The following is a 21,048-nucleotide window of genomic DNA, read 5'->3' on the forward strand; positions in this document are numbered from 1 at the left end:
AATTAGCAGGAGGTGAGCCTGGGCTAATGGTGAGAGAAAAATGCACGACATAACAGTTGTATAAGCCGCATTTGGCTTGGAAACTAGTATTTAAAGCAAGAACATAAAAAAAGGACTGAAGAATAGGAGATGAGAAGACAATACACCCTTTAAATCAAAAAGAGTTAAATATGGAAAAAATAAGAGAAGAGTAGGAAATACATTTTTTTCCCTTGCATTCTAAATGCATGTGCTTTAGGAAAAGATACCATGGACAATGAGGAATATAATGTTTTTACAAGTGAGCTATGATTGTTGTCACTTCTGCTAAGGTAAAAAACCTTTATCTGAAAGACAAGGGAAGCAGATGTCTTTAAGATTATTTAGTCTTGTCCACTCTCACAGTTTGTACATAACAAAACATTCTCAGCCAAAGCATTGTGCCTCTCTTAGGCTTCATCATGAATTTGATGGTATGCTTAGAATAAGAGAAGTGTAGGATTCTTTCAAATTCCAAGTTGAGAACTGTATATTTGCATCTGATTTGATCAGTTGGCTATTTTGAAGATTTTGATGAGAAACTCAGAAACTTGATGTTTTCATTGCATACTCCTAGACATTGAGAATGGGTGTGTACAAACAGATGCATTTTATTCAAAGGAGGCTTTCTTTTGTAAGCTTGGAAATAGCCAACACAATCTAGAGCTAGATCCAGTTCAAAAGATAAAGTAAAGTAGAATGTCATTACCTTTCTTAGTTTATTTCTAAGGCATACAGAATCTTAATGGTGTTTATGAAGTTGAATATTGTGGTAAAATGCAGTGTGTTACTCCTCTATTTAGTACCTTACTTAGCAGTAAGGAGTATGACATGAAACATTAAGAAATTGCTATACCAGCAAAAATTAATTCAAAATTTTTATATAAGAAACAAAACATTGAAAAGAAATAAAAGGAAAGAAATAATGAGTAAAGTATTTTAATGGTTGTCTCGTATCCTGTTGTCGGGAGAACTTTTTTAGGACTATATATAGAATTTATTAAAATGTTTTAGTAATAATATTTGGGAAAAAAAATCCATGATATTTATATCGCTAAACAAGCCTCAAAGATCATAACTAAAAGCTTGGACATCCCTAAGAGACATCTCTATTGAGTGTTTCTGTATTTCATTTTTATAAAATTGGTATTTTTGAACCTTCTGCTTTAAATTGAGAAATATTAGAAGAAAATGGGATGTCCAGGAGTGAGGGGAGTGAAATTCAGCCCACGTTTTAAAAGCTGTGGTCACAGGCAGTTCTTGTAATCCTTTTTAAATATAATAGTTTCGTTGGAAGACTATTGCCAGTAAAAAAATTTAACAACTCTGTATCTGATCTCCTGAACTATAAGACCTCAAAGGTCTTGAAATTTCTTTCCTTTAAATAACATCATCCTCAAAGAGTATTGTGCTAGGATGGAGGATTTTGAAATAAACCAGAAGAGAAAAGGCTTTTACGACAAGCACAGAAGTCTATCTAATACGTATTTGCAAAGTTTTTAATGGAGAATGGTGAGTGTTAGGTTCTTTAGAAATGCGTTAAAAGATTAGTTCTTTTAGTACAGTCCTTATAAACCTGTACAATTTTAGACATTAATGACAAGCAAGAAAGCAAGACTATAGCAGGTGGATTTGAAAGTATAACTATGAGGGATTTAGGGGTTTATACAGTACTGCCTCTTCTTTCTGTGTTTGTACATGAAAGAAAGTGAGGAAATTCACACACTATCCCTAAATAGCATCGCCTGTTGCTACAAGCGAAAAGACAATTCTGCTGCAGATGCACCATTATTCTCACATACAGTGGATATCTTTCACTTCTGTCCTTTTGGAGAAAAAGACCATGCAGTGTTTCTGAGTAAAGTAGGCCTTATGCCATGTAGACATGTAAGACATTACACCAGGTTTATTCCTTTTTTTTATTAGATATAATGGAGTTATAAATAAAAAATAAAAAAATATATTTGCAGTGGCATCTTTAATTCTTTTGTTTTTACTACAGAATGCCAGAAAAGTGAGGAAAGCAAGAAGTCAAACTTCTGTACAAACAGGTTTTGTTTTTTTTTGTCAGTTATGGTTTTAGTCATTGTAAAGGCTAATAAGAAGATGAGGAATACCACCGACTTTTCTCATGTAGGTTGTGTAATGTTTGTTGGTTTGTTTTCCAAAAGTTGCTGGCTGATACATGTTGAATGCTGGATATTGTATACTATGTGGCTCCAACTGTGGGGTAAATAGCTGAGAGACAGAGATGATATCAAGAGTGTTTCACTTCTCAGAAATAGCGGTTTCTTCTTTTCTGAAGATTATAAAGTTATGCTGTGCTTTATTCCTTTTTTTGACGTTACTCCTTAGGCGTTTCTTTGCAACTCCAGACTTCTTTTAAAGTCACTGCCTTTGACCGATAGTGTTTGGTTAAGTTTATGTAAATGAGAATTCTCTCTTTGTCTTTGAGCATCTCTTACAAGTTTCATGTGGAGGGAAACCAAAAAAAGCAGTGCTGATTTTCTTCTTTGTTTTCTCAGCATTTCACTTTGTGATCCAAAGAATACAAGCAAAGTCATAAGGAGAACTTGTAGATCTCAATTTTAACTTTTTGCATGCACAGGTATATATAAAACAGGACAAAGCATCATAGTTTGGAGAACCCACAAATGTTAAAAATCATGACATACCATTTTCTGCAGAAATACACATTAGCTGATGCTTAGTATAGGAAGATTTCTACAGGAGCTACGTATCTAGTCTGTTTTCAAGGCTTTAAACAGTACTTCTCATTTGGTGGCTTTTAACTGTCTTAGATCAGAGAACTGCAACCCAGTGTTACTCCTTTAGATACGAGACAAACTGAGGGCTGTGTTTCTTCAATCCTATGTATTATGGTGTGTCCTAATCTCACTTTCTTATTTGCTGTCTTTTATAATGGCACAGTCTGAGGGGAAGAATGTGTCCAATGTGATTACAAATTTAATTATAGAAACTGAGAGTATCTCTGAAAAATGCAGGGGAAAATTTGTTTTATATATATGATGGTTAGAACTAGAGTATAAAATTAACATTTAAATATAAAATATCTGCAGCAGAAACATTATAAAATATTTTTACTAAAACATGCTTCAAAGTTACTCGTGGCATTCCAATTATTATCTAAAAACTGCCCACATTAATACTACTTTTGGTATACATTGAATGTTCTTGTTTCTGGCACTAGATGGTAATATTTTTGTGAAAGCTGTGTATGCTTTGGCAAAATCTGGATAATAGGTGGATATGAAAAGGTAACTGGAAAATATAAATAAAGACCTTCTGTGTCTGATTATTAACAGAACCTAGAAGGATTTATTATTTTATAAATTGAAATTTTGATTTCTTCCCTTTTTTACTGCTTTATTTTAGGCATAAAATTTTGAAAAGATTTCTAAAAGGGTGAGTTGATTAAAAAGCTTTTACTAGTATATATCACAATAGATCTCAAAAAATTCTGATTTTTAAATGTATTTCTTGTGTTAGTCCTATATTGTGTCCAAAAAAACTTTAAATATTCAGTGATACTAAATCCAGTGCAGTAGGAATTTCACATTGAATATTATCTTGAGCCATTCCCATCTCTATTGCTGTCTGCTGTGCAATTGCAGATGACATCTTCTGTGCTGTAAAGTGGCTGGGAACAGTTGTGCAACTAAAGATAGATAAGGAAAGTCATTGTTAAGGTGATGTTTTGAAAATGTAAGCTTAGTGATGAAAAATCTTGTCAATTCTCTCATCCCCCTGTAGTTTTACAAGGATGCGAGGGCAGTAAGATATATTTCCTTTAAGATAAGCAGTATCAGAAAAAAAGCTTCAGTGATTTGGCTATCTATGTGTACATACAGTGATTCACTTTGAAATATCCCTATTTACAAATCACAGGTACACTGACAGCCTCCTTTTAAACTAATGTTAATGGTAATAGTTTTATTTTCCTGGATACATGCAGAATGAGATCTCTAGGTGTAAAAATTATGAAAGTAAGTATTCAGATGGTTGTCAATAAAGTAACAGTCCAGGAAATTTGATTGCCAGGATGTTGTGTTGCACAAAGCTGAAGTGCATAGCATTATGTGTGGGGAAAAAAAAAGTTAATAAATGATTAAACATATTACGTAATAGTTTCTAAATACTTTGTATGTGCAAATTATTATTTAAATGCAAAATATAAATAGTTATTTAAAAGTTACCTTGAAAAATACTGAAGGTTGTACTGAAACTATTTGGAGATAATGTTTCATTATGTAAGAGCTAAAATAATACATTGACATTAACTGAATGAAATTAATGACATATCTTGGGTTCTTGTTTAACCATTGAATGGCTTTTCAAGGACCAAATTGAAGAGTTGTAGTATAATTAGATTCAGCCTACACTAGTCTTTGTCTGGAAATGAGTCTGGAAATTGAATAAAGCAGTACCAGCCTACCCTTTCTTTTTCCACTAAGGGGTTTTGTCTATGCATATATGTGAGTTATGGTAAATAGCAGAAGTTATCATGCAACCAAAACAAGGAAACTAAACCTTAAAGCTGTATTGAGATTTATTTATTTATTTATTTACCTGTCCAGGTGATGTGCACTATAGCAAAAAAATTGCCCACATTGCTGTGATATCTGAAACAGACTTCAAGTCAAAATAAGAATTGTAATTGACTAAGGTGCCATAGAGAAATAAAGGAGGATCAATATGAAGTATTTATCAGTAAAAAAAATCTGTCAACATTTAGAATCAAGTCTGGGTTGAAAAGGACCTTATCTAGTTTCAACCACCTGCCATTTGCAGGGTATAATTTAATTAATTTACAATTTACAATTTAATTTTAATATACAAAGTTGCTAGAAGTGTTGGAATGGATTTTTATGCAGTAGAAATAATCTAGTAATGTTCTACTAGTAACAAAAGACTCATTGTTGAAGCCTTAAAGTAATGGGGTCTATGTCATAAACTGGGAGAAGTATAGCTACATACTACTGCCATCAGGAGGTACTGTGACCCAAATGCAAGACCTTGCACTTGGATTTGTTGAACCTTATGAGGATCACCTGGTCAAGCTTGTCTAGGTCTCTCTGGGTGTCTCTCTAGGGTAGCATCTCACTGGGCTGGTAGCTGGCTTTGGCATAGCCACATATCATCAGACAGGGAACCAGTCACTTAGGGCCTTGGCACCAGTTGCACTGAGTGATCAAGTTGAAGTGATTTATATCTTCTTGTACTTGCTCTTTCCTTCTAAAACGTTTTTGCTTTTCACTTTTTCAACATTACAGTCTTTCATAGCGGGAATAGTTTTTGCATGAAGGAGTAAACTATTGACTGGTTAAAACAGTTTTTGAAAATTGGTTAATCAAATGTTGCTTTTGCTCCCACAAACCAAAAGTGAAAGAAATAATTACCTTGTTTTGACAAGTGAACTGAACATGTATGACATGCAAGTCTTACAGGAATGCCTACATGAAAACCTGGCTGTCATGTTTACAAGGTGATTTTTTCCTATGAAAAAGCTACATCTGAAAATATTGGGAAGTCTTTGCATTGTTATTTGTAGAGAGGTATTCTATAGCTTCTGAGAATTTAAGAAAGTGTTATATCCATTAAATGTTTATTGTCCTAAACTGTTAATTCAGATGTGCAAAGTAGTAGGATCTAAGATACCTTCAGGCCATAACTTTGTTTTGAAAGACCCAAACCAGAATCAGTGGTGACACTGCCTTGAAGAAATGTGGCATTCTGCTACTTGTACATCTGCACTCATATTTGAGAACATACTGTCTTGGCCTTCTGTCTTTATCTGATGGTTTTTTGGAGCAAGTATCTTGCAGACAGTTCACTCAGGATTCATCAGTCTATTTCTATAGTAGCATCTCAAGGTAAATTCCCAAAATGTGACTGGAGGCATTTCCATAAAAAGAGAAGGGCGGCTTATCTGCTAGCAATGGGGCTTAGAAAGTGTTATTTATGCCATCACTTCTGAAGATTCACATAAGCTTAGCAGCTTTTTGCTCAGTTGAAGGCTTTCTTTAGAGAGCTCAGTATTAAATGGGAATAAGCAATATTTTGAGGAAAAAAGTGTCAGTCTTGACAGTTTAGCAATTGAATGCTAACAGAGTAGGCAGTCACAATTTGTTTTTCAGTACAGCTTGCTAGTGATAGAAGGCTTTTTTTTTTTTTAGTGAAAGTACAATAAGTAAGTATTCACAAGACAAGCTGTAATCCAAGGCCATAAAAATGATCCAAGGGATGGAACATCACCCCCACAAGGACAATCTGAGAGAACAGGGGCTGTTCAGCCTGGAGAAGAGAAGGCAGAGAGCAGACTTTCAGTGGCTAAAGAGGGCTATAAGAAGGAAGGGGACAGACTCTTCATCATGGTCTGTAGTGATAAGGAAAGAGGAGATGGTTTCAAACTAGAAGAATGGAGATTTAAAGTGGATATAACAAAGAAGATTTTTACAGTAGGAGTGAAGCACTGGCACAGGTTGCCCAGAGAGGTGGTGGATGCCCCATTGCTGAAGACACTCAAGCTCAGGCTGGAGGGGACTCTGAGCTGAATGTGCTTAAATACCAGAAAACAGTTACTACTTGAGGAGAAATGCACATACAGAAAATAAAATATCCACTAATGTATATATTTATAATTTCTAGTCATTATAGTAAAAATATAATCCTAATATAATGAAGAAAGCTTCTATTCTGGCTGATATTAAAATAACTGATTTTTTGAAAATGGAAAATGAAAGATGCTAAAAAAAATTGTCTATTTTTTTGCAGGTGCATGTCTCTATAGAACTATGCTCAGAAGCGGACATTAGGTTTACTATTCAACAATAATTTTAAATTCCTTACATAAAAGCTTACCTTACTAATATAAGTGTTTCAGAAGAAAAAGCATTGTAAACTTCGATACTTATATTGTGATTTTTTTTTTCCTTATTTAACTGATTTTCTTTATGTGTTTTACAGATTCTGAATATGGAATGGGGAGGAGAGTATTCTCTTGATTCTTCCAATTTAGACTGTTTGTTAAATGTTCTCCCTGGAGAACTGGAGTTTCAACAGATCCTTGATGATCTTGATGAAAAAATAAAGAAGAATTCTTCTAGGTAAAGACAGTGTTATTTCTATCTTAGTGAAAGTACTTATATTTGGTAAGAAATGCACTTTTTCTCTTCTTTCTTTTCTAGTAGCAGGTTAAAATTCTTAAAATTGTATCTGTAGTAATTTGCATTTTTCACTTGAGCATTTAACAGTATTTAATACCACTTAATTTTTATGCTATGGTCTTTCTCTGCATGGTATTTTTAGCAATTGAATTATCTTAATCTTAGGAATTATGGCAGTAGGTGTGATACTGGAAGAAGAAAATGTGTATTCCCATGGCAGTTAATATTCCTTATTGCTATGAGTATTTTTATTCACTGGAAGCTACAGAATTCTACAGAAAAAAATTAAAATCGGATCGCATAGTGTCCTTTAAGCAATTCTAATGAAAATAGAAAATGCAAATAATTTGTAAATTTTATTGTTTCTTATATAATTCATTATTTTTCTACTTTAATTACATCTATGGTACAACAGAGGATTTTATAACTAGAATTTATTTTCAAATATGTGTAATTGTCCATTTTTTATATCATATGTAGGTCACTCTGAAAGTAATGTCTTCTTTTTATTTCTATGAAATATAAATAAAAGTAAAGTTTTCATGCCTTCTTTGTACTTTGAAAAGCGTTGGTAGTATTTTATAGCTGCACTCTCTAGTACTGTTAGAATACTGTGAAAGATGCTCTTATAGAAATAAACTAAGTGCCCTTTCAAAAAAAAAATAATAACAAGAGTACACTCAAATATAACAAGTAGCATAATTTCATATTAAATTTTGTTAGTGTTTACCTTTTGGCTAAGGTATTCATGCTAGGAAGCCACAATTTCAAAGACTGCCTTCATAACAACTGGTTTAAGATTATGTAACTTTTAATGAAGCCTACATTTGTGGGGGCTCTTTGTGTCTGTTACCAACCAGCTTCCTGAATAACGGAGATAAATCTTTGCTGTTCTTCACTGAAAAATGATTTAGGTAATCTCTGTGTTACTGTTACATTGCTTATGCCAAGCTGAGAGATTTTTATGCTTTTGTTTGTATTATTCTTATCTGTTTTTTTTTGTTTGTTTGTTTTAATTTAATATTTTACTGTTTACAGATGCATTGTGATGATAGATATTCTAGGCTAGCAATGAGAGTGAAGATCCCAGTAATATGCTTTGAGTTGTGGACCACTGCACAGTACAGTTTTCTAGGTGTTGATGTTAGTGAAATGTGGATATTCAGTGTTCAGTTTCTGTCATAAAATAGTAGTAGATGTTTCTGAAGTATGTTACTCTGGAAAAAATTAGCATCAGCATATTTGGCAAATGTGCAAACTAGATATTGTCAGCTCTTCAACTAGCATATAACACTGATTTTGTCATTGTTGCCAGCTTGAAAGTTAGAGTGATTATTATCAAGATGATTCTGTGGAAGGCATGCCTTATTACTGTTTCTTTTCATATGTCTTAGGTTTGTGCTACTGGCTGAGAAACCATCACTCTCCGCTCTTCCTTAATAGTATTTTATATCAATTAGCACTATATGTTATGTTTAACATCATCAAAGTGAAAATATATTCTGATTTTTAAGAAGGTTGATAGTTCCTTTTGCAATGTTAGTCACAGTGTTATAGAATGGCTTGGGTTGGAAAGGACCTTGAAGCCCACTCAGTTCCAGCCCACCAGGTCGGGGCCCAGAGCCTCATTCAGCCAGGCCTTGAACACCTCCAGGGCTTCTCTGGCATACTGTGCCAGTGCCTTGCCATCCTCTGAGTGAAAACTTTGCATTTCTGTTGAACTGACACTTATGCTAGTTTTTAAACTAATTTGTACAAGGAAAATCAGAACATAGCTCTGTTGTTACCAGGTGATATTTTGCTTCTGTAATATGTCAGTTTCAGAAATGGAGAGGAGTTTAAAAGAAGATGGACAGCAGCTGATGTGACTTTTAAATTAAAAAGAGTATTTTTATTGCTAATATATTAGAGGTAGCATGGAATGAAATCATTTTCAAGTTACCATTGATCTTTATAAGTGGTATGATAACAGCAGCTCTATGTGCTACAATGATACAATTGGAATACAGCCTATTTTTCATCAGATAGATTTATGATTTTATTATACCACTGAGAATAAACATAATAGTATACAGCATATATATATTTTTAAAAATAAAACATTGTGCAAGAAATTGTGATCCAAAAGTGCATAAATCACTTCAATGCTCATTTATTGCCTTCCAACTGAATAGCTTTTATAAAATTGTATGACACAACAAATCAGATCTCCTTTTCAGCACTTTGAATTACTTTGGTATTTTTGAATTGTGCCAGTTCTGTTTGGCACCATAACAAAGGGGAAAAAAAGCCATGTATGGGAAATGGTTGTATTTCTAACTTTTAAGAAAGTAAGCAGTTCATGCATTCATTATTATAAAGCAGAACTCTTTTTGCACCTGAATGTTAACTTTATTTTTATGGTACTTTACCAAACCCGGTGAATATGGACTCTCAAAAGCACTGTCATTGCTGACCTGTTTTACCTGCAGAGGTCGTATCAGATTACTACGAGCATGAAGTTGTATTCATAATCTCATTAGGACTGCCTTTTGCCTTCAGCGTTTTCCCTCGCGTATGCTTTGACTTAATCCTTGTGTTCAGAAGTGAGTTGTTGGATTTTTGTTTTCTAACGTAGATGCGTAAGAGTTTGTAGCAGTTAATTTATTAAATAAGGTACAGGGTTTAAACCAAAGTTACCATGCATACTTTAAATATGACTGTGGCATGAAATCTTTCTAGCAGTTGATTTGTGTGTGTACAGTTTTCAGTTAGGTATGTGACTGACTGCTTTGTAGTGGTGATGAAGCAGGGCAGATTCTGTGAGGCTGTAGGTCAATGTGAGGTATTCCACATCTTCTTCAACAAAACAATTACTCCAATTTCAACAATTTTATTTACTAATAATTATATTTCCCCAATACAGTGCAGACCATATCTTTCTGAGGCTTTTTACAAAAGCTTGTTTTGACTTCAGTCCATAAACTTCAGCCTGACTGTGTAATTAACAGTCACCTGAGATTTCAATGGTCTTTCATCACAGACTCCTGTAAGGTCAAGATTAGTGAGTACTTAGAGCATTGCATCTTGTCCCCATAATATAAATTGTAATCAGCACTTCAGCAACTAACAAGATCCTGAACTTGCAGACTTTAAAATTATTAGAAAAGTGCCTCAATCAGAATGTTAGTATTATGTTTTCCAGTTCTTTTGGTTGTTGATTACAATCTTGCTACTGTGCGTAGAAACAATTCTCACCACTGATACTTCACAACAAAAAGATGGTAACTTCAGGCAAGGTATTAAGCACTGATATATTTTCCTGTATCAGAATTGTAGTATACATGGGTTTATGTGTTTTTAAATTATGATGTGCTGCAAGACTTGTCTTTCCCCTTTTCGTTTGAAGAACATTTTTCTTCTCTGAAGTTTTCAGGTAGAAGCTATCCTTCACTTTCTTATTATTCAAAAGAAGTAGAAAAGTTTTGGGATCTCCCTCCAAAATCCCTAGTAGTCATTGAGTATTTCTGAGAATTTCTAACTACAGCCAAGGTTAGACAAAAAATACTATTGTTTATCAGAGAGAAAAACCCCAGCACTCTGTGCATATGTAGTGTTTAATAGAAAATTTAGTACTTTTTTAGACACTAGAATAAAATTACTAAAATTGTCAAAATGGTACGTATTTAAGCACTGCCAGGTACTAATTGCTATAAAAGAATAATAGAACTGAGAAGATAATGTGATTTTATTTCTATTCAGCTTGTGTTTTCTTTGTGCCTGATCACTGAGTTGAGGCAGTTGTTTCGTAGTATTTTGGTAGCTTTCTTGCTAGAAACTATAACAAAGAAAATGCCTATTGAAATTACACTGCTAAAAGATTCTCTGGACGTTCTTTTACTACTCAAAAGTATATAGCAGGTCTTCTGTAGCAGATTTCCAATTGATATTATTGATTTTACTTGAAATACTCTGTATCACTAGCAGTCAGGCTTGTCAAGAAATATAAATGACAATAACGAAGAAATATGAAGTTAGTGCTTCTGTCTTCAGAAGTTGATGGAAAGAATTATTTCATTAATTTAAAAGCAACCTACCTGTTCTTAGTAAAATACATGTAAACACCGACGGTAACAACAGATCCTCATGCATATGAAGCTTAGCAATTTAAATTTAACCAATATCAATGTCATTTTATGGCTGTTCCATATGCTATATAAAGTAAATTGAAACAGTGCTCTTTAGGAATTGAAAGGAATTAGATCATTCTTCAACTCACTGATAGTAATCTTAGATAGTGGAGAATGATGCACGATGATTGCAGCCCTCATTGGTACTGTGTTCTTCAAGATGTTTCATTATAGTAAGATTTCAATATGTTCCGTTATAGCACTTGGTTTGTGACTGATTTGTCCCCCAGTTTGTTGCTGCAGTCATATCACAAGCAGTCTCTGCACATGATTAGGTTATTTCTAAAAACTCTTATTGACTTAATAAACAGGAGCACCTAGCAGTTCTTAAACTGAGACTGTTTCTCTGCAATATGAACACTTACAAACGATGTCAGTGTGATACTCCAGAAAAGTACGAAGTACTCCTAATGTGGACAGAGGTCCACACAGAACTTAGCTTAGACTGGAATTTAGACTCTGAAAAAAGCCCTGAGCTGTATTAAGGAGAACCATTTCAATGAAATCACATTTTCACTGGCATAATCTAGCGGTCTTCTATGATAAACTGACTGCATTGTTCTACAAAGGGAAGACACCTTGACATTCTTGGTGGAGAATGCATTCAACGCCTGCTTTTTAGCTTTTAGAGCAAATCTCTCTCTGCTCTCGGAGGGCTTTGTTAGGAAAGTTTATCTCTTTTGCAGGGGCTGAGAACTTGACTTTGAAAAGTCCATGTGGACTGCCAATATTCTGTGATATTTGTAAACTTTGAGCACTGCTATTTTACTTCTCTGAAGAGAAAAAAAAATGCTTTCTCTTGTACAACTGCTTTTCAAGGGACTGCATGCCATCATTTTTTCTCTTTTAATGCTCAAAAAGGCTGTGCAGGGATTCCTTACTCCCCATTCACAAGTTGATTTGTCAACTAGAGAGTCAGGGAGTGATCAGCAAAACTCACTCACCTTTTAACAGCCCGTTATGGCCAGTCTGTAAAGCCAGTGGGGAATGGAGGTTGATGGTAGACTATCATGGCCTGAATGGAGTCATACCCCCATTGAGTGCTGCTGTGCTGGACATGTTAGAACTCCAGTATGAACTGCAGTCAAAAGCAGCCAAAGAGTATGCCACCATTGACATTGGTAACATCTTCTTTTCCGTTCCTTTGGCCACAGAATGTAAGCCACAGTTTGCTTTCACCTGGAGGGGCGTTCAGTATACTTGGAACCATTTGCCTCAGGGACAACACAGCCCAACCATTTGCCATGGGTTGATCCAGACTGTATTGGAACAGGGCAGTGCTCTTGGACACATACAGTACACTGATGACATTACTGTGTGTGGCAACACAGCAAGGGAAGTTTTTGAGGAAGGAGAACAAATAATCCTTCTGCATGCTGATTTTTCTTATTAAGGAAAGCAAAGTGAAAGGACCTGCCCAGGAGATTCAGTTCTGAGATGTAAAGTGGCAAGATGGACGTTGTCACATCCCAATGGATGTGATTGACAAAATCACTGCCATGTCTCCACTCACTAATTAGAAAGAGACGCAGTCTTTTCTGGGTGTAGTGGTCTTTTGGAGAATGCATTGACTACCTGGACTTCTGCCACATCTTTTAACATGGTTCCCCAACACAGGAATGATGTGCAGCTTTTGTAGAGGTTCCAGAGGAGGGCAAAGAAGATGATCAGAGGGCTGGAGAACCTCTCTTAGAAGACAGGCTGAAGGATCTGGGCATGTTCAGCCTGGAAGAGAGATGGCTGTGGGAAGACGTCATTGCAGCCTTTAAAAGGAGTTTATAAACAAGAGAGAAATCAACTTTTAACAAGGGTAGATAGTGATAGGACAAGAAGGAATGGTTTTAAACTAAAGGAGAGGGGGTGTCAGTGGATGGCTTATATTGAGAAAGTGGTGAGGTGTAGGAGCAGGTTGCCCAGAGATATTATGGATCCCTGGAGACATTTAAGGCCAGATTGAATGAGGCCCTGGGCAGTGTGATCTACTATATGATCTAGTGCTTGGCAGAGGGGTTGGAACTTGAAGATCCTTTGGGTCCCTTCCAACCCAAGCCATTCTGTGGTTCTGTGATTGCATGATTCTGGAATGGTAAATAAATAATTCTAACTGCAAGCACTGATGTACCGCTCGCTCAGAGGCTCAAGTTATTCTTCATGTGGGACTAAAGATTTCTTGAAAAATCAGTCAATTAAAAAAAAAAAAATCCATAGGAGTGTAACTTTCAGATTGTTTTGCTACAGAGAAAGGCTAAATTTTCCTCGTAGTTTTTCCACTCCTCAGTATTTCAGTGGCTACTTCTTTATTTGAATTGCTGAATAGTTTCAGAGACAAGTGGAAACACTCTTGCAGTAGAAATTATCTGAGAGCTAAGACACCATCTGATTTAAATCCGTATGTCACAAACTTCTAAAAATGATGAAAATATTCTGCAAAATATTAACATTTTTCCATGCTTTTTTTTTTTCCTCTGGCATCTCCTAGTGACCATTGTTAGAAACATGCAGAAATTCTGTTGGACAATACACAGATTTTCTAGTATTGTGCCAATAAGCTGGTTCTGAATAGCAAAATTAAAGAGTTTCTGGTTGGGCCCAGTAATGTCTTAACTTTGGAACTCAGACATCTAAAAACATTCACTGAATGCCTTGTCATATCTCTGGATTTAAGTGTTTCAGAAAAACTCTTTTGGAAAAACAAGCAACACAATACAAATGGAGCAAACACATAGTTAACTACAGTAATCAGGAAAAAGAATGATTTCCCTTTTGTATTCCAAATTTTGTCTGCCTGATACTAGTAAGGATGAGTACAAACATAGCTGTATTTTTCCTATTGACCACACATGATATGAAGATAACTCCTGGTCCTATCATTGCATACTGATTATCAGTTGATTTCATCTGGACTTATGCCTGTTTTTTTTTTTAAACCCAGAGATTATTTAAATAAAATTTGGATTAAAATTTAAATTTTAATTCAAAGTTAATTTTAGTTAATTTTCAGTGAAAAAGAATTATTTGGAAAAAAAAATTGAATGTACCCTTCTTACAACTGTAATTTTAAGAATATAATATATAATGTGCATTAAACACATTTTTGTCATCAAGATAATATGTATTTTATTTTTTAAAAAACTTCAACAAATTTTGAAAATAGACTCATTTTCTACACTGGCAATAAATCAGAAAGCTTTAGATACTGTCTTGTACAGTGAGGATAATTTTAATCCTATTTGGAGGAAGCCTTCTGCTTTAATTGCTTTAAACTCATATAATATATAAAACCTGTATTTTTTTTCAAAAGTATCCAAATTCCTAAATATTTAATAATTTAATTGCTTTAAAGGAGTAAGTATACAAAATTAATCATGTTCATGTAATACTATATTTTGACAAAAATCTTAAAAGTGAGAAATACCAATATTTTTGAGATCATGTTCAGCTACAGTATGGTGTAAGTAAACTGTATGAAAATATTTTTACTCAATGGAAAACAGTTTTAGTACAAACAGCCTATTTATTGAGATAGAAGGATTAAACAAAATGATTAGAATTATCGTGGTTAGTACCACAGGGTTCAATGAAATTTATCCACATAATCCCCTTATCAGTCTTAAGAAAAACTGCTAAGATGTCTGGCTTTGTGAAGACTGTAGCCTTTTCATAGTCCACAGTTTCTCAAAGACAAATGTAAATATTGGTTCCTAATTAAAGAACATTGCAGAGACCAACAACAGTAGTGCCCTTTACAGTGCATGTTGCCACTCTCTGTTGGGTGTGGATGAGACATTTCAGTATGGCACAATAAAAAGCCTTTGTTTGTGTCTCATAGTCAAGGTGTATGCTTTGTAGTCCTGGGAGCATGTTTCACTAGTTGAAAAAGATAAATGCCAGTCTTTTATCAACTTTAATCCTCGTGCCTGGACTGTTCTATCAGGAACCTGACAAGGTCACTTGCAGAGAAAGATTGTGTGGAAGTGATTTGTCCTGATAGTGCCCCGATAAAGTCCTTATGAGAAGGTACTTGTTTCAGTCCACTTCATTTTGACATGAAATCATGTCAAAATCTCAGAGAAATCTCAAAAAGATTTTCACTTCAGTGTTATGGAGGGTGTTCTATAGGCCACCCAAGTATTTATAAATGTTAATGTATATTACCATCTCTTTATTTACAGAATTTGGTTTCTGAAGCTAATGCAGCTGTAAAGTGCGATGTCTTCATCTCAGTGAAGTAGATAAGCTTTCATTTGTCTTATCTTTATGAATACAACAGTTATAACCATAATTCATAGTGAATACAATTAAATGTGTGAAAATAAGCTGTTCTGAATGTCCTGCTTATTTTGATGAAATGGTTTTTAGAAGTTGTACAGCTTTCATTGCTTTGGAAACTTTACATGTACTTCTTTTTTTCCCTTTCAAAATGTTAATAATTCTGCACTTGAGTACTTACGATTGTCATTGCATTCTGTATGTACCATCAGTGCATTTTATCTACTCAGCTTGTTCACAGTATCTACTGCTATATATTATTGTATCGTATTTGTTTTATGCAACTTGCACATAAAAGGAAAACAGTCTACTGTTTATCTCAGAACATAATTTGATGTGATCATTTTCTTACTGTTTTACACTGATTTTCAAAAATGACAATTCAAACTAACAATCAGTTCCCAAAAGTAAGGATGATAGTGATTTATTTTTTTGATGCTGATCAGAATGTGGCAACTATTGGGAAATTAGGATACACTGTATAATATCTGTAAAAAAAAAATCAAATGTAAATCACTCAATAAAGGAGAAAATCTAGTAGACAAATCAAACAAATACTTCTTCCACATACTGAAAACAGTGTGCTATCAAATGACAAAATATGAGGGCTGCTCCAAAAGTAATGCTCCCTATTCCATTATGTTGGCCCACAACATCAGAGGCGGATATTGGTGGTATGGCAGTAGAGGTTGAACCTTCACACCAGTATCCTATTACATTTTGTTGCCCTGTGACAGATGGCAGCAGACGAGTGCTTTGCCAGAATGGCGTCTGACATGGAAGTGTGGATGAATCAAAAGTGTGTCATTGAGTTCCTCCATGAGGAAAATTGATACCCACACTGACATTCACTGATGCTTGTGGAGCAGTTATGGATACCCAACAGTAGGTATGAGCATAGTGAGACCAAGGGTGGTGTGCTTCAGCAGTAATGATAATAACCATGGATGACCTCCATTGGTGCAGATTTTTATGAGCACACATGCAGGCTCTTGTTCATTGCTGATGAAAATGCACAGCTAATGGTGGTGACTGTTAAAAAAGAGTGTTTTGTAGCTTAGAATTTCCTCTGTCAAACACTGTTACTGTTCTCTTTGTACATGTTATAGTTTCAGTAGGAATAAATAGGAGGCATTACTTTTGGAGCCATCAGTGTGTGATAAGCAAAGTGACTTTTCATCTCTTGTTACAAATTCATATGGGTTATTAGCGTTTGAGGTTTTTTCTTTATTCATATTTACAGTGAATCTTATTTTTTATAAATGTATAGAAAATGAAACTTCCTATCCAGATAAATTATTGTGAAGAAAATGTCGATACTTTACTCCAGGTTACTAATTGAAGAATATGTATTAGTTGTATTGCGTTTGTTTTCAAAAAGTAAAGGTCTCTAAGCTAGTGTTTTAGTCCCTATTTATTCACTTTGATTTGTTTCTCAATTTCATATCTTTACTCTTCTCCCATCTTCCTTTTCTCGTCTTCATCTTCTCTTTTTTAATTTAATAAAAGTATTAAGAGAGCATATGGAGAAGAACAAGCATATTTTATCTATATAAAGCAAAAGGGCAAGTGACAGTACAGTATGCCTTCTTGTTTGGCTGATGTCATGAAAATAGGAAGCAACATGATTAGAAGTATTAGGCAGTAAAGTATTTGTAAACATCTGAGTGCTTACTAGTGGTAGTATTTCTACTACTTTGGTAGTATAAATAAATGAATTTTAATTTGCATCAGCTCCTATATCTTTTATCAGCTCTAAGAATATGAATAAGTACTATACTCCAAAATCAAATAAAATTGTAGTAAGAATTGTTTTTCATTGCAGTAAACCAAAATTCTGTCTTAAGTGTTGGTACTGTTTGTTTTAAACATAGGACTGCATGGATCTAGGAAGTACCATTTTTTCTAATGGAAATGGTAATAAACATTAAGTATTACTATTAAGAAAAGTAGATCTTAAAGAATGAAAAGGTATTTTGGTAGGAAATGATGTAGAATGTGATTGTTTCTAGATTTTTCTGTTTTATTCTTTCTGTGTAGGTGCCCATAACAATAATAAGGAAATCTTTTCAGATATAAGGCTTGTGATTTTTACAACTGGAATCACAGTAATTACTGTATCAACCACACATCAATTCACAGACAGGAATCTTAGGGTGTGGATCAGCTACTTGAAAACAAACTGTTTCCTTCAAATTGTTCTAATAACAGCAAGTAAAAGAGATCTGATTTCTCAGCAGAAGTGACTCTAAAATTCTTTTCAGCATTTGCTGTGATGTGTCAGTTGGTCTTTATGAAGTTGTTAATGTATCTTATGTGCTGTAAAAGAACCACTGATTGCTAGAATCAAACATTCAGCTTTGTATATGGTAGCTGATTCAGTTTATATTTGTTTCTTTAGCTAATTGAGCACCAAGGAGCAGATGTCAAATTAAGCAATATCTTATTCACCAATTTCTTCACTAGAAAGTACAAGATTACTTGAGAACTTTTTCACATATGTATTTTAAGGTTAATGCTGAAATTTCAAGCTTCATTTTATGGGAGTAATTTGTTAAGAAGGACTAGTGTTACACGTTAATTGGAAATAGTTGTTCCTTTTGAGATATGGAATATATAGAACACTTTTATTTTCAATTTTTTTTATGTTTTTATTTTTTTTCTAGCATGGAACAATGTCTTAAAGATCTGAGATCAGAAGTAAATGAAATATGTACTGATGAAATACTACAAAGCACAAATGACTGCCTTCAGTGGTTAAACAACTGCAATTTTGTTTCTCTCCGTCCTTCATCTACACCGCATGGAGAACTGATGGAGTTCCTTAGGACTCTGGTAAAAAAAACTTTACTGAGTAGTGTAATTTTTGGGACAATTGGTTATAGTTTGAGTTGTTTCTTTCTTGTCTCTCACTATGGTGAGTATAGTTCAGAAATTTTTCTATGAAGTTTAGTACCATTTGCTTATGTTTCCTTCTGATTATGTCCTAACTGCACAGATTTGGGGCAAAATATTTTTACCGATTATTCCACATGTTGGGCACTGCTAGGCCTGTTTTGTAAACCCATGTAGATGAAAACATGTAGATAAAAACATATGAAGTTACTGTAGGCATGTTATGGCTTGTTCTTCACATGTATCAATATGAATGTTATCCTTCTGATAGTTGTCCTTTACATATTATTCAACCATTACCTTTCTACCTACTTTTACTAATTTGAAATGCAGAAGCTATACCCATTTTTCCAGTAGGTGCAACTGAACTTATCTAGAAATTCCATTTCACTTCAGGGAAAAAAAATTACGATTATGGAAAGTTATCCAAACTTTATATGCAAAGTTAATCATAGAATATAGATGAGGAATTTTGAAAATTTAATTGACAAGTGAAGGGTGATTACTAAGTAAATGGCAGACTGCAATTTTGTGTGTTAACCACGTGTGTGTGATATATACATATATGCATATATACAGGTGTCCAAATAAATCTAAACCTTATTGTCATGGTTTTATGTTTTTTGGTTTTCAGTATTCCACATCATAACATCATGTAGTGCACTGGCAGTTAAAGTGTTAATACTCCAATTCCAGTTACCTATCCCTATAACATGACTTATGGAAGTCATGGGGTCTGGCCCTTCCATGTGGGGCAGTCTCTTACTGCCTGGCAGTGGGTGCTGGAGGGTGCTTTCGTAGCCGTTCCAAGCTTTTCAGGTTTGACTTGGTCTCAGGAACTCTCTCTCTCCTATCTTATTTGATTTATTAGTCTCAATTTCAATTATATTGTATTATATTGTGTTATCTTGCATTCCGATAACACAGTTAGTAAAATAAGTTTTCCTCCATAGGTCATTGCCACTGTTTTTTTCCTTCCTTGAGCCCAGCTCCCATCTCCCTATCCCTTTTCCCTTTCCTTTCTCATTTTGTGGGGCCGTGGGGGGGGCCTACTGCCCCCCTGTCATGGGCATAGATTGATCTAGTTAACTCCGTGACAGTTTTTGGTGGAGAATGCAGGCATTAGCTGCTTTTTAGCTTTTAGAATCAATTACTCTCTCTGCTCTCAGAGAGCTTCGTGAGGAAACATTATCAGTAGTTCAGGTTTCTGTGCTGAAAAACTTGACCTTGAAAGCTCAAGCGTACTGCCAGCATTCTGGGATATTTGTAAATTCTGAGAATTGCTTAGTCTGGACAGTGCTTTTTCCTTTTTTTTTTTTTTCTCGTCCCCCTTAACCCCTTTTTAGTAGCTACCAGCGATGAACCCACTCTTTATCGTGGGGGCAGTGTGTAAGGGATTAAAAGCCATTATTTTACTTGCAACTTATTGGCCAATTGTCAATGTCATGATTAGTTGTTGTGCAATTGTGATCATATATAACCAAACAAGGGCACTGATGGAGACATCTGCACAGTACTTATATGCGATGTGGTATGATTGGAATTTTGATGTTTACATTCCAGATGGAATGGCTAATTTTTCAAACAACTACATCCCAAATGGAGTGGCTAATTTTAGAAACAACACAATGTTCACACAGGTTTCCAGGATTTCTTATCAGTTTGTCACATGTTTTTTGAATGTCGAATTAATGCTCATTTTGATGTGCATGTATGTTATCAGTCTCCCTGAATGTATTCCAATGCATTCATGATATGTGGAAGGAGTCTCTTCTAAAACCAGAGAATGCTGACTGGCAGGAAATATGGAGAGGTTTAGGAAAAATTTCAGAAGCATGGGGACCCACAGTGTCATGGGATTTCATTCTTGAACACCCGTGGGATCCCAAGAAACTAAGCCAGTATTTGAGTCAGGGACGATGTGGCTTACATAAATCCAAGGAGGTACAACTTATTTGTGGTTTGGCTTCTGTTTACCGCGCCCTGTATAATGCTCTTCTGGAGAGAGAGAGTTTCCGAGCTGAGGTTCAAGCCAAAGGGGAAAATCTCCAAGTCAAATCTGATCAATTACAGGAGACACCAGTAACAATATCAGTTGCCCCTTTGGAAAACAAGAAATGGAAATGAGTGTCCTTGCATCTAGAATGGAAAAAAGAAGAAGTGGAGGAGGAGGTGGAGGGTGATCCAGGTGAGGGGCCCTCCTCAGAATCACCATCATCAGGAAAGGCAAAAGGAAAAACTAAGAGATATGCAGAAAAGGGTGATGAAGAGGAAGTCTCTATTACTACTCGTTGGCATCTGAAGATGACTGAAATCCAAGGCTCAAGAAAGGAGTTTACACGGTGCCCGAATGAAACTGTCGTTTCCCGATTGCTTCGCTGCTGGGACAGCGGGGCCAGTAGCTTGTCTCTAGATGGTAATGAAGCTCACCGACTAGGCACCATTGTGAGAGATCCAGCTATTGACAGAAGGATTAGTAGATATTTGGATGCGGCTGCCACCCTCTGGGA

General features: G+C 35.0%; 1 protein-coding gene across 10 annotated transcripts in view; it reads left to right on the forward strand.

The window, feature by feature from the left end:
* Window positions 1-21,048, forward strand: part of KIAA0825 (KIAA0825 ortholog) — a 229,148-nt gene that overhangs the window by 21,573 nt on the left and 186,527 nt on the right. For 8 of the 10 annotated variants that reach the window (XM_048930558.1, XM_048930559.1, XM_048930562.1 and 5 more), the window contains 2 exons: window positions 7,006-7,145; window positions 18,310-18,478. In XM_048930558.1, the coding sequence (XP_048786515.1) occupies window positions 7,015-7,145; window positions 18,310-18,478 (300 nt within the window). In that variant the 5' untranslated portion in view covers window positions 7,006-7,014. Of the gene's footprint in view, window positions 1-7,005; window positions 7,191-18,309; window positions 18,479-21,048 lie in introns of those variants that run through there. The other 2 variants (XM_048930563.1, XM_048930565.1) reach the window with 2 other exon arrangements.

The sequence above is a fragment of the Lagopus muta genome, chromosome Z, assembly GCF_023343835.1.
Source record: "Lagopus muta isolate bLagMut1 chromosome Z, bLagMut1 primary, whole genome shotgun sequence".
Taxonomy (NCBI): Eukaryota; Metazoa; Chordata; class Aves; order Galliformes; family Phasianidae; genus Lagopus; species Lagopus muta.